Source organism: Saccopteryx bilineata, chromosome 8 (assembly GCF_036850765.1).
Source record: "Saccopteryx bilineata isolate mSacBil1 chromosome 8, mSacBil1_pri_phased_curated, whole genome shotgun sequence".
Taxonomy (NCBI): Eukaryota; Metazoa; Chordata; class Mammalia; order Chiroptera; family Emballonuridae; genus Saccopteryx; species Saccopteryx bilineata.
The window spans coordinates 28,058,192-28,075,297 of record NC_089497.1 but is presented as its reverse complement, the minus strand read 5'-3'; the positions used below and the strand labels follow the sequence as shown (position 1 = coordinate 28,075,297).

Below are 17,106 nucleotides of genomic sequence, written 5' to 3'. Positions count from 1 at the left end.
TAACTCCAATTTAAAAACCAATGCATGCCATTAACTGTAACAAAAAGAAATTAAAATTGCATAAAAACTAGAGCATGAACCAAAAAACAAATTTCAGATTTGCAATCAGCGATGCAGAAATATATAGAAACAGTTCTAAAACCTCATGCAACAGAAAATGGAAAAAAAAATTGTTCCCCAGTGATTTATTCTTTACATGGTAATGGGAAGTTACTTCATGCTGGATTATGTGTCCATTTGATATGTACCCATCATTCCTTGAATACGTCTTTGCTTTCCGGCATTATATATTTGATGCTCATCTTGGACTTTCCCTGCCTTAGTCTTGGAATTAGTCATTTTTCCAGGGAGCCATGTTTCTTTTAGTGGAAAATTATTTTTAGAAATCAAGATCTGGGCTGTAGGTGTGCTCACTGCTAATAGACTGCTAATGCTCCCAGACTTTATGAACAACCAAGCTAGAGAATACATGTATGTAAGTTTGTGACATATGTCATAAATGTGCACATATGTAAGTTTTTATGAGTTAACACATTTTTGCATCTATGTTTACTTCTATATTGTTTATATAGAGTGGAGCAAACTAGGTTTACAAATTATGAATATGCAAAAGTTTATTTTTGTATTATTATATATTATTTTATTATTTTCCATATGAACAATTGCAAACCTACTTTTGCCCCACCCTGTATGAATGTATTGAAAACCATGAGTCTGTGTTTATGCATACATCTAATTCCAATCCAACACTACAGGATTTTATTTTAAGGCACAATGGAAATTTAGTTCGAGTATTAGAAATAAGAAGTAATGTCACACTCCTTCCTTTGCCATGAGTTTTTCTCTTTTGTACGAGAAGTTCATAACTGATTCATGCATTCATCTGAAGGATAAGGCTCCTTCAGAATTAACTGCACATAGCTTTTCTTTCTGCATATTTTTGAATGTTTTCAAATTCTTATGGAATTCAAGTTCTCTTCCTTCCCATGTTTGTAACTCCCTGGTCCTAGAGTAAAGAACTTGACTCCAATTATTCTTCTATGTTTACCTGTTTTATTGATCATCTGGTATGTACTCAATCTCTGAACTTTACTTCTACCACTCCCATCCATGTGTTGACACCCTTCTCTCCCAGCTTGTGGTCTAACTCCCTATTTTAGATCACCACCCATGTGGCTACCCTCCTCACTAACTCAGGCTCTGAGTACTCAGACCCTCCAGCCCACCCATTCTCCTGTCTGTCCTCCTGACCCCTCTTGGTTTCTTCTCACTGGTCTGGCTTTGATTTCTCATGTCGGACTGTCTACTCCCTGGACATCCTTCTACCCCTTGGTTCTGACACCCTTTGCCAGGCTGCCTCTCCCCATCACATGATGGATATCTTATCCATTCTTCTCATGCTGGCTCTCCTTTACATTTTTCTCCTTACCCCATTGGGGTCTAACGTTTGTCTAGGGCTGAAATTTTCAGGAACAGAAGGCCTCAGCCAGTATGTTTAAAATATAAAGATACCAAGGTTCAGATGCTTATGTAACTTGTCCAGAGTCACAGGGCAGACTAGAGACAACATCGGTACAAATCCAGGTCTCCTTAAGTATAAGCTGTGTGAGTGCAAGGACTTTGCCTCTCTTGTTCATCTTTTTTTCTTCAGCACCTATCACAATGTCTGCATTGAGTAGTGTGAATAAATATGTGAATTTCTCACTCTTTTTTGTTGTTGTTGTTGTCATCTTGACATATGTATGTATAAAAATTAAAATTCATACCTTTATATAAATGCCTACAACTAAATTTCGGTGCCTAGGAATTTCACCCATTCCATAAATTTCTGAAGTTCCTAGCTGGATAGTTGGCATACAGCTGAAAATATAAAAGCACTAAGAAGCTATGATTATTGTAGCATTCCAGGATTCTAGTCTCCCCATCAAGTGTAGAAGAGAGAATGTCTGAGCACCACAATAATCAGGTTCTGTGCCATTAGACTATAGCCCCTTCAGAATATTTGGAACCCTGTGAGAGAAAAACACCGTCGCTGTATGGCAATTATGGGTTCCACAAGCAGTTCCTGTAGTCATACCATTCAACCAAGACTATTCTACAGATCGTGCAGGACACTGTTTCTACAGCATATTTCTAAGAATGCTAGCTCTGAGATAGTTTTCTCAAGAAAAGGAATCTAAGGTTAAATTATAATGAGGACTTGACAAAACATAATGTCATGAGCATACTAAAAGCTCTATAAAAATGGCTGAAGGGCTATGTAACGTAATGTCACTCAGATCACCTTACTTATAGAGCTCCGTTTAAGGTAATCCCTGCCCAAGTCCCTTTCTTCATGTACCGGGCGAGAATATCTGTTACACGGGCTTATTGTGCAGAATAAGTGGGATAAAGATATGTAAAACACACAGCACAGTGCTTGGTGTTTTGTTCTTATATTTATTATTTATTGAAAGTCGTTCCTTTTATTTTTGAAGAAATAATATAGTTATTATAATACTTGAAAAAGTAATAAGTGCTAAGGTGAAAACTTCAAGTCATAAAAGGGGTGTAAAATAAAAAACACATTTCTCATCAGATTTCTGAGATTCCCAAGAAGAATTTATGTACATTTCCAGATATTTTATGTGCATGTGCATGCAGACATGTCAGAAACAGATATTTTATAATCTATTCAAAGCAAATAAGATAATGGATTCACATTTATTTATTTTGTGCTTCTGCAACATTACCTCTAAGTTCTTCCATTTTCAGGTGCATCAACGTGTCTTTCTGAAATCCTGGGTAGGATAAAGGTTAGAGCTTAAGATCATGCCCCCCAAAGCTGTACTTTGATAAAATAAGTACAATAGAGAATAGGGGAAAATGTACAGTTGTTTGGGGGCTGAAAAAACTCAGCTTAAATGTGTCTTCACTTGGAAAACTGTTCTTAATCTCCCGGGAATAGAACTCTGATGGAGAAGGTGAATTCATTCATTCATTTAGTTGAGGATGGAGAAGGGTAGGGAAGGAACGGGGACCTTGGGCCAGGAAGGGTCAGAACTGCAGCGGCAGAGGCGTTGGCTGGCGCTGACTGAGGCCTGAGGCGGCGGCTTCGTTTGCTTGGCTGCTGTAGATAACAGAGGACTACAGCTGAGGGGCTTCCACAGCAGAAATGGACTGCCACACTTCTGGAGGCCAGAAGTCCAGAATAAAGGTGTTGTTAACATTGGCTCCTTCCAAGAGCTGGCAGGGAAGGATGGCTGTCTTCTCACATTCTCTTCCCCTCTCTGCATACCTGTGTATCTGTGTCCAGATTTCCTCATCTTATAAAGACATCGATCATATTGAATTAGGGCCCATTTTAATGACTTCGTTTTGAATTGATTCCCTTTGTAACAACCCTATTTCCAAATAAGATCGTATTCTGAGGCACTGGGTGTTAGGTCTTTCATGTATTAATCTTTAGAGGGACAGGATTCACCCGTAACAGATGGGTGGTAATGTTGGGCATCAGGGCCCACCCTGCGCCTTTAATGCCTTGTCTCCCACGGCAGCTGTGAAAGTGTGGACTTCCTAAGAGGAATAAGTACTGAACGCACATGTGAATATCACTATTAAACCTCTTGCTGACCACCTCCTTCATTTCCCCACCAGGGAGTCTGTGTGGAGGAAGTGCCGACTGGTCTATCTCTGCCAGCGCCTCCTAACAAAGTCCCAGGGAGCTGAGCCGCAGGTGGCCGGCAGCTCCGCTGCCTTCCTGAGTTCCGCTCCGGGTTCTTTGGTTGGGTTCTCTTCCCTACTTCCTTGCTTGTCAAGACATTTACCCTTTGACCCTGTGAGTTATTCCCTCCCTTTCTTCTTTATTGCTCTGGGTTATCTTCCTGTTTTCATGCTCCAGCTGCTCCTTTCATGTTCTCCTTCAGGGAAGGCAAAACTGCAGGCAGAGTGTGTACACTTTATTAGGTGATTCAAACTGCATCCTGCCTGATTACCCTAAAAAATTCTTTAAAATGACAGCATCTGCCTGATAGGTCAGTGAAAGAAAAAAAAATTATTTTTTGGAGTAGTTTTTGATCCAACTTCTTATATTGAGAAGGAAAGAAGCTAGTTCTTTTTTGCCCAGCTAGTGGATTTGTGACTGGGCTTCCCCATGGCTTCCAGCTGTGCTTGTGACCTCAGGATGCTGGTGGCTGTGGTGTATGGGCTGCTGACCACCGTCGTTTTGGGACTGGGCATCTGGAGGGTCGTGGTCCAGATCAACGAAGGTAATGTCATCTTACTATGTTTAACTTAGATGAGAGAAGGCATTGAGCCTCTGTCCTTGACACCTGCCACGGCACTGAGAAGTGCCATATCCGGGCTGAGGCTGCCCAACACAGAGCTATTTATGAGATATAAAAGACAGGGGTCAACTGATGGCTGGCACATGGTTTTATATACATGAATACATGCATGTAAGTTGGCAAGGTAACAAATGACATGGCCCAATTGGCCTCTATATGCTGTTTTAACTCCTGACTGAATAGTTAGTGGAATAATAATTAAAATCATTAATAACACATTTTGGATTTGTTTAGCTAAATCTAAAAAAAAAGAAAATACTTACAGACACACATCTACACACATAATAAAACATACACAGAATGGAATTTAATTTCAAGAAGGATGTTTAAGAATGTTTCCTCTAGAATTGTAAATAAAATTATATTATGGTTTACACACAAAGTTCTCACTTTGCAGGAATAGACAACTACTCAAAAATTAAGATAATTCAGAGAACAGTTTTCTTGGTTATTCAACAAATACTTGTCAGTCACCTGCTATATGCTAGAGCTGACCTAAGGAACGGAGATGGGGAGGGAAATGATGTGTAAACCAAAGGTGTTAAAGGAAAGCCCCAGAAATTCACAACGGAGTTCCCATAATCCTCATACTGTTTTCCTGGGCTGGGCAGGTTCTCTTTAAGGGAGTCAAAGCTGGCTGTGCCCAGCACACTTTCATAAAAAACAGCAAGCTCCTAATGAAACTGAGTAAATAGGGTAAAGAATACCAGTCAGGAGAGGATAGAAGGAAAGGCGGTCTGCCCTCTGAGAGGGTAACTGCAGAGGACAGAAGGTTGGGGAAGCCAGGAGCACAATGTGTGGTTGTAAAGATCCACTGTAGAAGACAGAAGGAGTCAAATATATTGGCTGCTGATGAATTGGTAGCTGAAAATCAATCTTTTTTTTTTTCCACCAAAGAACAATATTTCTCGAATACTATATTACTAGGATTTAGAGAATTAGCATGAGAAAATGTATCAGAATAAAAAAAGTAAAATTTAAACTTGGGGAAAATGCATTTTTGTTTATTTGTAGCTTAGTTGAATTTTTTTAAAAATTATGAACTCTAGAGTTTGCCTGATTAAGGGTCCTAAGTTTGTAAGACCTTATTTAAAGATATATGGTTTTTTGTTTGTTTGTTTATAAATATATATAGAGAGAGAGACAGGAGGGATGAGGAGGAGATTAGAAGAATCAATGTGTTGTTGCTTTACTTTAGTTGTTTATCGATTGCTTCTCAGATATGCCTTGACTGGGGGGCTGAAGCTGAGCCAGTGACCCCTTGCTCAAACCAGCTACCTTGGGCTTTAAAACAGTGACCTCTGGGCTGGGATCATGTTGATGATCCCACACTCAAGCCGGCAAGCCTGTGCTCAAGCTGCTGACCTCGAGGTCTCAAACTGGGACCCTCAGTGTGCCGGCTGACACCCAATCCACAGCACCTCCACCAGTCAGGCTAAAGGTATACTTTAAAGAAAATTTTCTCCCCTCCCTTCTTCCTCTGTTTGACATCTACTTTTAAAGGGAAATTTGTGGTGACTTGTAAAGGGCACAGGTACAACAGAATCATTAAAACAAGTACCCAAGTACAAAAATATCTTAAGAGGACAGGGTAGAGACAGAAAGTATATGAAAGTCAAAGGGCGAAGGCCCCAAATAAAGAATAGTAAATAAAAAAGACCCCATGTAGAAGCACACCAGCTCCTTAGAAAGACAAATGTTTCCTTGCTTTTAAGCAGAATTTTGAATAGGCTCTTCATATAAGGGACACCCTTCAGTTTTTGGGGTAAACCCAGTTGGCCATGAAGGGGATACTGCTATTGTTTAAAAAAAAGATCGAAAGACTGCTACTGCTTGCTGCTATAATTTGCCTTGTTACTTTATTCATATTTTGTTTTAGTTGGTAAATCTGGGTTCATTTTACTTCATTCCCTCCCACTCATTCCACTCCACTTCACTCCACTCCACTCATTCCACTCCACTTCACTCCACTCCACTCCATTCCACTCCACTCCACTCCACTCCACTCATTCCACTCCACTCCACTCCACTCCACTCTACTCCACTCCACTCATTCCACTCCACTTCTCTCCACTCCACTCCACTCCACTTCACTCATTCCACTCCACTCCATTCCACTCTACTCCACTCCACTCATTCCACTCCACTCCACTCCACTCATTCCACTCCACTCCACTCTACTCCACTCCACTCATTCCACTCCACTCCACTCTACTCATTCCACTCCACTCTACTCCACTCCACTCCATTCCACTCCACTCATTCCACTCCACTCCACTCCACTCCACTCCACTCCACTCCACTCCACTCATTCCACTCCACTCCACTCCCTCTCTTTTTGCCTCCTCTCACCCCACTTTATGTAGCCACTGAATGGTTTTGCTTTGGTCCCGTTACTTGAGTATAGAGATAAATTGTTTTTAAATTTATTTTTAAGGGGAGAATCATGATTATTTCATTATTTTATATTATAAAACTGACAATTAAAAAAACACCTTACTATATCCCAGGTACTAGGCTAAAAAATTCACATCCCTTATTTCATTTAATCTTGACAATCACTTTTGAGGCTGATATTATACCCATGTTACAGATAGGAAAACTGAGGCTCATAGACTATTTTAAAGCTTACACGGTTGGAAAGTGTTCGTAATCATAATAGTAGGGGATGTTTTCTTTAACTCTTACCAGTAGGAGAGTATTTTAACCTCCTAACATATTAGTCATGATGATTATGCCTTATTCAACTATATCCTATGCATCTTCTGGATCTTAGGACTTACTGCTCTCTGCCACCATGAGATTCTTTCCCACCTTCTCCAGCTGCCCTAACCTTCATTCCCTTATCACAAGACTCACTTATGCCTCAGGCTAACATGAAACTTTAGGTTGAAATATTCCCAAATGTGTGTTGTAGGGGAGAGGTCCATGGGAATTTATTGATTTTCAGAAAATAATTTGTTCACAGGTAGTTGGTTTTCATGTTACTGAATTATAGTACTTCCTCAAGAGACAAATTTGATGATAAATCCAACTCATATGACTGTTGCTGCATAGAGAACAGGTTGCCTTTGGAGGTTTAACCAAGGTCCAGAGAGGCGTCTTCTGAAGAGATAAAGTTGGGTTTTAGGCAGTTGTAGTATTAAGTCTTCATCCTGCTGTTGTAAATCTGTCCTCTGGTCCATTACCGGTCTCTCTTCTTGCTTCTTTATATAACCACTCTCTAAATCAGGAAAATAATTCTCATAAAAGGAAAGGGAATTTTTTGAGGAATAAATCTTGTTATGTAATTGGTCCAGGGGTGTGGCTTATTTTGACATCAGAATTGGTTATGTTTAAATTGCTGATTCTGTTTTTTTTTTTTTTTGTTTGTTTGTTTGTTTTTCATTTTTCTGAAGCTGGAAACAGGGAGAGACAGTCAGACAGACTCCCGCATGCGCCCGACCGGGATCCACCCGGCACGCCCACCATGGGGCGACTGCTCTGCCCACCAGGGGGCGATGCTCTGTCCATCCTGGGCGTCGCCATGTTGCGACCAGAGCCACTCTAGCGCCTGAGACAGAGGCCACAGAGCCATCCCCAGCGCCCGGGCCATCTTTGCTCCAATGGAGCCCCGGCTGCGGGAGGGGAAGAGAGAGACAGAGAGGAAAGCGCGGCGGAGGGGTGGAGAAGCAAATGGGCGCTTCTCCTGTGTGCCCTGGCTGGGAATCGAACCCGGGTCCTCCGCACGCTAGGCCGACGCTCTACCACTGAGCCAACCGGCCAGGGCTGTTGATTCTGTTTTTAAAGTCACTTTTTAAAGAATATTTATGAGTTTATTTGAGCCAAAACTGATGACAATTTCCAGGAAGTAAGATCTCAAATACTCTCTAAAGTCACTTTCTTAAATTAAAGAGGCTAGAACCTTGGCTTAGTGGATTTTTCCTTGATTTCTAGGTGTTTGCTATTTACTCTTGGAATTCTGAATACAATCAGTCTTTGATAAGACACGTTATTGAAGTAGATCTAATATAGAGTGTGGTTGTGAAGAGTGTGTCCATTAGAGCTGGTGGGAAAACAGTTCAAGAGTCAGGGAGGAAAAGCTTTGGAGCCCGACTGCCCAAATTCCAATTCCAATGCCAGCTCTTACTAGCTGAGTAAATTTGAGTAAGTTCCTCAACATTTCTGCCTCAGTTTTCCTATTATGGGAGTAGTAACAAACCCTACCTTATAGGGCTGTTATGAGGATTAAAGATGTACAAGTTTAAAATGATGTTTAATGCAGTGTAGGCACTCAATGAATGCTGGCTACTATTTTTAACTTATGAATTTTTGGATAATTTAGTGCATAGTTTTCTCCACTCCCTGAAATATAACTTGAATTGATGCCACTGACCTATATTGGACCTTTGGATTTAAAGAGTTTATCAGACTGAAACTCTACAATAGGTTTAATCATTAAGTTCAATTGACTAGCACATAACAGAAACGGAAACAGTTCTAGGAACCGCCATGTCTTCCTGCATTTGTTTTTTTAAAAATATTTGTATTATATTACACCTCTGAGGCAAATTTTATTAAAATACTGATCAGCTTATTGAAATATGTAAGTAGTTAAATTGAGCAACCTTTACATCAAGATTACACTTTATGTGTATTATTTGTTTTTTTTCTAGAGAGAGATAGGAAGGGAGAGAGATGAGAAGCATCAACTTGTAGTGGCATCATTTTAGTTGTTCATGGATTGCTTCTCGTAAGTGCCTTGACTCCAGTTGAGCCAGTGACCCCTTGCTCAAGCCAGCGACCTTGGGCTTCAAGCCCACTAGTGACCTTTGGGCTTAAGTCAGTAACCATGGGATCATGCTGATAAACCCACACTCAAGCCAGCCATTCCCGTGCTCCAGCTGACAAGTCTGCACCCATGCTGGCGACCTCGGGGTTTTGAACCTGAGATTGCAGTTTCCAGGTCGACGCTCTATCCACTGCATCTCCACTGGTCATGCTATTTGTTTAAATTTTTAAACTTTTCTGAACATTGTTCTGTCATTTAAGAGTAAATTTTATCCTCATCCAAATATTTCAAAATTTTCACCTGGCACAAATAACAGATATGTGGATTTTAAACCCATGAAGACTCTAAACCAGACACTAGAGTTTCCTGATGGAATTTTTTTTGGCTAAGGAAATATATTTTTATTCTCCCATTTAATCGAGCTAAACTTTTGTAAATGATTTTAATTTTTGTCTCATTTAGGAGAAGAAATTCAATTCACATTTTCCATTTGAAATTTTAATATTTTATGTTATTTTTCTCAAGCAGTAGGATATATGGGCCACATATAGTCTGCATTTAATTTTCATAACGAGTAGTAAACATATTGAAATTAGGGTTCATATTTCCACAAATTTACTTATTACAATTTGAAAGAACATAGGGAAATGTTATTATAATTATGCCAATTTTATAAAAGAAAAACACTACTACTAAATATGTTTCAGTATATAGATTCTCCAGTAAAAAGAAACTGATGCTCACTTGCTCTCTCTGTGATAAAGGTAAGCACTGGGATGAGGAAGCAGGAGCACTTGATTAGTAACCAAGAGATCTGAATTCTAGTCCCCACTCATCTATCAATTAATTATTTATCTGGAACAAACTATTCTTTATGTAAAATTCACTCTCTGTGTACTCTATATATAATTAAGGAAGTTGGGCTAGTGAATAATTAATGTTACTTTTATGAGTCTGTAATTTCAAAAGCTAGTTAGTTATTTGATATAAACAAGACACTTAATCTTTCTGGGTCTGACTTTGTTTACTTAAAACACAGTGGCTTAAATATACCAATGCTACTTTTGTTATATTTCATGGGTAATTTAGGCATTTGAGAAGGTAGGGTCTTGAACTAGGGAGCATAGGGTGTTAAAAATATGATCACAATAGAGTGCGTAGCTCAGCTTGGGCTTGATATCCTTAATTGAAATGCAAATGGCAAAGGAGCCAGTCAGCACACATTTGTTGGTACCTTCCAGGCACTTGCCATTGTGGGAGAACCTAGAAATATAAGCTATGGCTCTTGCTCTAAAAGGAGTCAAAATATTCAGGTGTAAGAATGGTTCTTAACTTACAGCAAAAAGGCAGACTGAGTAGACATAGATAGGCCTCCTTCTTACTTACAAATGTGTGGAAGCTAGAAATAAAATGTAATAATCATTTAAATATATAAACAGGCATTTTTCTTGAAGGGCAATTTCAGGCTGCAGAAACAAAGAGAAAAGTTAATAACATACTGGTGAGCGGTTGCTAGCATAAACTCTAGTGACTGGAGATTGTGGCTTCTATGCATACATGAGGACAGAAGGCAAGACTTCCATCCTGTGTGGAGTAGAGAAGCTGGATGGATCTGAACCACAGGCATAACACCTTAAGCCTTAAAGAGTTGCCTTGGCCCTGACTTGGTGGCTCAGTGGATAGAGTGTTGTTCTGGTGCACCAAGGTCCCAGGTACTATCCCTGGTCAGGGCACATATGAGAAGCAATCAGTCAGTGGACAACAAAATGGAAAGAGTTGGAGCTTCTCTTTCTCTCTCCCTTCCCCCTTTCCTCTCTCATACTCAAACCAATGTGTGTGTGTGTGTGTGGGGGGGTGCCTTAACCATGGCAAGGAGATTTAAAAAGTTCTCAGCCCAGAGAAGCATAAATAACCCTATCATCTGTTCAGGCTCATGAATAGGGGGGGAAAAAAGTTACTACCAGTAATTTAAACCCCAGGCTATAGAATCTAAATTTGACCTATCTGCACAGAGCAGAAACCCCCAAGAGAAGCAACTTACTTTTGCATAATATCCTTGTATCTCAAAATTTTGGTATACTTGCTTATTATTTCCAGGGTTTGTGTGTGTGTGAGATTCTTTGGGATTTTCTATAGAGACAATTATGTCATCTCTGAATGAAGACTATTTATTTTTTTTTCACCCAATTTGAATACCTTTTATTTCTTTTTCTCGCTTTATTGAATTAGCTAGGACTTCCAGTATAATATCAAATGGCAGTAGATAATCTCAATCTTAGGGAAAAGCAATTAATATCTCATTATTAAGTATGAGATTAGCTGTTTCTGTAGGTGTTCTATATCAAATTGATGCAGTTCCACTATATTCTTACTTTGCTAAGAGTTTTTATCATGAATATGGGTCTGGTGCTTTTTGTTTTGGAAGATTATTTGTATGGATTTAGTTTCTTCATCAATATAGGTCTATTCTGATTATTTCTGTTTGTGTATTTGGTAGATTGTATCCTTAGAGAAATGTATCCACTTCATCTAAGTTATCAAATATGTGGACATAAGTTATTCATAATCTTTTATTATTCATGGAATGTTCATGGGATTAGTAGTGATGATACATTTTTTTTTTTTTGTATTTTTCTGAAGCTGGAAACCGGGAGAGACAGTCAGACTCCCGCATGTGTCCGACTGGGATCCACCCGGCATGCCCACCAGGGGCGACGCTCTGCCCACCAGGGGGCGATGCTCTGCCCCTCCGGGGCGTCGCTCTGCCACAACCAGAGCCACTCTAGTGCCTGGGGCAGAGGCCAAGGAGCCATCCCCAGTGCCCAGGCCATCTTTGCTCCAATGGAGCCTTGGCTGCGGGAGGGGAAGAGAGAAACAGAGAGGAAGGAGGGGAGGGGGGTGGAGAAGCAAATGGGCACCTCTCCTATGTGCCCTGGCCAGGAATCAAACCTGGGTCCCCCGCACGCCAGGCCGACGCTCTACCGCTGAGCCAACCGGCCAGGGCCGATGATACATTTTTTATATTTGATTTTAGTAACTTGTGCCTTCTTTCTTTGTTTCATTGTTATACTGGCTAGAGGTTTGTCAGTTTTAATGGTTTTTCAAATACCTTTTGATTTTATTGATTTTCTCTTTCCTGTTTTCAACTTTATTGACTTCTGCCCTAATATTTTATTATTTGTTTTCTTCTTTTTCCTTTAGACTAAATTTGTTCTTCTCTCTAGTTTAGTCAGGTGGAAATTTAGATAATTAATCTGATATCTTTTTTCTTTTCTACCACACACAATTAGTGCAATAAATGTACCTGTAAGCATTGCTTTTTGATGAAACTTACCCTCTTTTTTCACTAGATCAAAATATTGTTTTAAAAAATTTCCTGGGTGGGGGAGGGAGGACATGGGAGGGAGGGAGGGAGAGAGTTAGGGGGAGGGGGAGGGCCACAGAGAACTAGATAGAGGGTGGCGGAGGACAATCTGACTTTGGGCGAGGGATATGCAACATAATTTAATGACAAAATAACCTAGACATGTTTTCTTTGAATATATGTACCCTGATTTATTAATGTCATCCCATTACCATTAATAAAAATTTATTAAAAAAAAAATTTCCTGAGACTTCTTTAGCCCATATGTCATTTAGAAGTACGTTATTTAATCCCCAAATATTTGGTGAGTTGTCCAACTATTTTTCTGTTATTGATTTCTACTTTAATTCCATTTTGGTTTGAGAGAATGCTTTGTATGATTTTTATTCTTTAACAATTTATATATTTATTTAATTTTAAGTTTAAAAATTTTTAAAAAATTGTTAAGGTGTATTTTGTAGCCCAGAATGTAATCTGTCATGGTGAATACTTCCTGTGAGCTTGAGAAGACTGTATTCTGACCTCACTGGATAAAGTATACTATAAATGTCAGTTAGATCTAATTGACTGATGGAGCTATTCAGTTGAACTATATCCATTGATTTTCTAATTGATGGATCATTCAATTACTAATGAAAAGGTATTTAAGTCTCCAACTATAGTATTGGATTTGTCTATTTTTTTTTTTTTGCATTTTTATCAATTTTTTCCTCATTGATTTTGACACATATTAAGAACTGGTAGTTCTTTTTGGAGAATTAACCCCTTTGTCTTTATATAATGTCACTTTTTATTCCTGATAAGTTTTCTTGCTCTGAAGTCCACTATGTCTGAAATTAATATAGCCTCTCCAACTTTCCCTTGATAAGTTTTATCATGGTATATCTTTCTTCATCACTTTAAATTTATTGGTGTCTTTTATTTAGAATAAAAATTTTTTATAGGCAACATATAGTTGGGTCTTACTTTTTATTCACTCATTTGGTCTCTGCCTTATAATTAGTATATTCAGACCATGCAGTTTAAAGTAATTATTGATATTTTGGATTAATATCTATCATATCTGTAACTGTTTTTATCATTCTTTTCTTTCTGTCTTCCACTGCCGTTGTCTTTTTTTGCCTTCTCTGATTTTAATTGAGCATTTTATTTATTTATTTATTTTTAATTTAATTTAATTTTATTTATTGAGTGTACATAGATTCTAGTGTCCCCCTGAATACCTCCCCCCTCCCCTGTGTTCTCCACCACTAATTGAGCATTTTAAATGACTTCTTTCTTAGCATATACTTAAATATATATATATATATATATATATATATATATATATATATATTGTATTTTTCTGAAGCTGGAAATGGGGAGAGACAGTCAGACAGACTCCCGCATGCGCCCGACCGGGATCCACCCGGCACGCCCACCAGGGGCAATGCTCTGCCCACCAGGGGGCGATGATCTGCCCCTCCGGGCGTCGCTCTGCCGCGACCAGAGCCACTCTAGCACCTGGGGCAGAGGCCAAGGAGCCATCCCCAGGGCCCGGGCCATCTTTGCTCCAATGGAGCCTTGGCTGTGGGAGGGGAAGAGAGAGACAGAGAGGAAGGAGGGGGGGGGGGTGGAGAAGCAAATGGGCGCTTCTCCTATGTGCCCTGGCTGGGAATCGAACCCGGGTCCCCCGCACGCCAGGCCGATGCTCTACCGCTGAGCCAACCGGCCAGGGCCTTAAAAATATTTTAATGATTGTCCTAAAGTTTGCAATATACATTTACAATTAATCTAAGTTCACTTTCTGACAGTTACACACAGCCTCTCGGGTAGTGCCAAAGCCTCATAACAGAGTATTCTCTAATTCTCCTTTTCCCTTATAACATTTTCATCATTCATTTTTTTTGCCTATAACTATTATCACCTAATATATTATTGCTATTGTTATTTTAAACAAATTGTTTTCTGTTAAGTGAGTTTAGAATAAAAAGCTAAAAGACTTTATTTTACTTTCATTTACTTTTTCTCTAATGTTCTTCTTTTTTTTATATAGATCCAAGTTATTGACCTATACTATTTCCTTCTTTCCAAAGAACTTCTTTTAACAATTTTTGCAAGGTATGTCTACTGGTTACAAATACCCTCAATTTTTGTCTGAGTATATCTTTATTTCTCCTTTACTTTAAAAGAATAACCGCTTGGATACAGAATTCTTTGTTGGTGGTTTTCTTCTTTTAGCACTTTAAATACTTCATTCTACTCTTATTGCTTGTGTGGTTTCTGAAGAGAATTCCAAAGTAATTCTTTTCCATGTTTCTGTATAGGTAAGGTTTTTTCCTCTCTCTTTGCTTCTGTCAAAATTTTCTCAAAAAATTGGAACAGCTGAAGCTCCTGATACTTCTCCATCTCTATGTAGTTTCTCTCTTTGATACTTCCTGCATACAGGCTTCAGAGTAGCCAGGTTTTTTATGTCACCTCTAGGCTCAAGTCTCCCAAGGCATATATATCCTGAGTGAGAGAGAGCTTGGTGGAAGCCAAATTTCCTCTTATGGTCTAGTCATAACATTGTTATGGTCTAAGAGAACATTGTTTCTCCTGCTCTATTGGTGGAGGCAGATACAAAAGTCCACTTGATTCCAGGAGGGGGAACAAAAACCCACCTCTCAATAGAGAAGTGTCATCATTACTCTGTTAGAGTGAGATGGGATACATAGTACAGCTGTCTGGAAAATATTCTCTTTAAGGTATTAAGACTGAATCTTTATTTCCTGGCATTGTCCAGGCATGGCATGTGTCATGAGGACCTTGCATGAGCTAACTCTCTTTAATTGAGGCAGTTTCTTTAGACTAAGACCCAACTAAGTGTTCTCAGTTGCCAACATTCCCGAAAGCTGAAGGAATGCGTGCTTCAGTCCTAAAGAGGAGGATCCAGGTGGCATACAGTAACACCGCCACAGGTGCTAGGAGAGTTCTTGTAGAAGTTTCTTTGTGGGTGTAGATTTACATTTATTTTTCATAACTGTCTAGGAATGGAATTTCTGTGTCATAGATAAGTGTATTTTTACCTTTATTAGAGTCTGTCACACAGCCTTCCAAAACGGTTGTACCATTTGAAATTCGCAGCAGCAATTTGCTAGAGTTCTAATTGTTACACATCCTCAACCACATTTAGCATTGTCAGTTTTTTAATTGTAGCCATTTTTGTCATTTGAAATTCATTCTGATTTCAAATTACATTTCCCTGATGACTAAAATGCTGAACATTTTCATGTGCTTAGTGCTCATCCATGTATCTTCTTTTATGAAGTGTCTTCCTAAGTCTTGTACACATTTAAAAAAATAGTCTATTTGTATTATTATAAGTAATGTATATATATATTTTACAATTTAAAAATTAAAATTCTAGCCTGACCTGTGCTGGCGCAGTGGATAAAGCATTGACCTGGAGTGCTGAGGTCACCAGTTCAAAACCCTGGGCTTGCCTGGTCAAGGCACATACGGGAGTTGATGCTTCCTGCTCTTCCCCCTTCTCTCTCTCTCTCTCTCGCTCCCTCTCTCTCTCCCCTCTCTCTCTCTAAAAATGAATAAATAAATTTTAAAAAAAATTAAAATTCTAACTTATAATTAGAGTTACTATTTTAATGTATACTTATGGATATACTTCTTTTGTCAGTTAAATTTATTTCCAAAAATTTTAATAAATTTTATTGTAATTTAAATAGAAATAATTTTATAATATAATTTTTCAATCACTAATATGTATAAATAATATATATATATATTGCATTATGCAACCTTGCTAAATTCACTTATCAATTCAAGTAGTTCTTTTCGAGATACCTGAGGATTTTGAACATATTTGATGATGTCATCTGCAACAAAAGATAATTCTAGTTTTTCCTTTACTAATTTTATGGTTTTTATTTCCTTTTCTTGTTTATAGCACTGGCTAACATCTTCAGTACAATATTGAATAAAAGTGGTTAGAAAAATTATATTAAACTTTTTTCTGTCAATCTCAGGGGAAAAGCATTCACTATTATACTATTAAGTATGATATTATTGGAAGGATCTACATAGATGAATCATTAGTTTGAGAAAGTTTTCTTTTATTCCTTGTTTACTGAGAGTTAAAAAATAAGTTAGATGCTTTTCGCTCCTTGTACTTATTGAAATGAACATATGGTTTTCTTCCTTTATTCTGTCATATGGTGAAAATGAATGATTTTCTATTTTCTTTCTTTTTCTTCTTTTTCCAAGTGAGAGGAGGGAGATAGAGAGACAGACTCCTGCACATGCCCCAACTGGTAGCCACCTAGCAACCCCTGTCAGGGGCCAATGCTCTGCCCATCTGGGTCCATGCTCACAACCGAGCTATTTTTAGCACCTGAGGCAGGGGCTCCACAGACCTATCTTCAGCACCTGGAGCTGATGTGCTAGAACCAAATTGAACCATGGCTGCAGGAGGAAGAAAGAGAGAGAGAGAGAGAGAGAGAGAGAGAGAAGGGGGAGTAGTGAGAAGCAAATGATCACTTCTCCTGTGTGCCCTGACTGAGAATCAAACCGGAGACATCCACATGCCAGGCAGACACTCTACCACTGAGCCAACTGGCCAGGGCCTGATTTTCTATTGTTAAACCAACCTTCCACTCTTAGAATAAACT

General features: G+C 38.9%; 1 protein-coding gene across 6 annotated transcripts in view; it reads left to right on the top strand.

The window, feature by feature from the left end:
• The first annotated feature begins 3,889 nt into the window (after nt 1-3,889).
• Nucleotides 3,890-17,106, top strand: part of ADGRG7 (adhesion G protein-coupled receptor G7) — a 100,683-nt gene continuing 87,466 nt past the window's right edge. For 3 of the 6 annotated variants that reach the window (XM_066241143.1, XM_066241141.1, XM_066241146.1), the window contains exon 1: nt 3,890-4,247. In XM_066241143.1, coding sequence (XP_066097240.1) covers nt 4,133-4,247 — 115 coding nt within the window. In that variant the 5' untranslated portion in view covers nt 3,890-4,132. Of the gene's footprint in view, nt 4,248-5,545; nt 5,767-9,810; nt 9,861-14,499; nt 14,561-17,106 lie in introns of those variants that run through there. The other 3 variants (XM_066241142.1, XM_066241144.1, XM_066241145.1) reach the window with 3 other exon arrangements.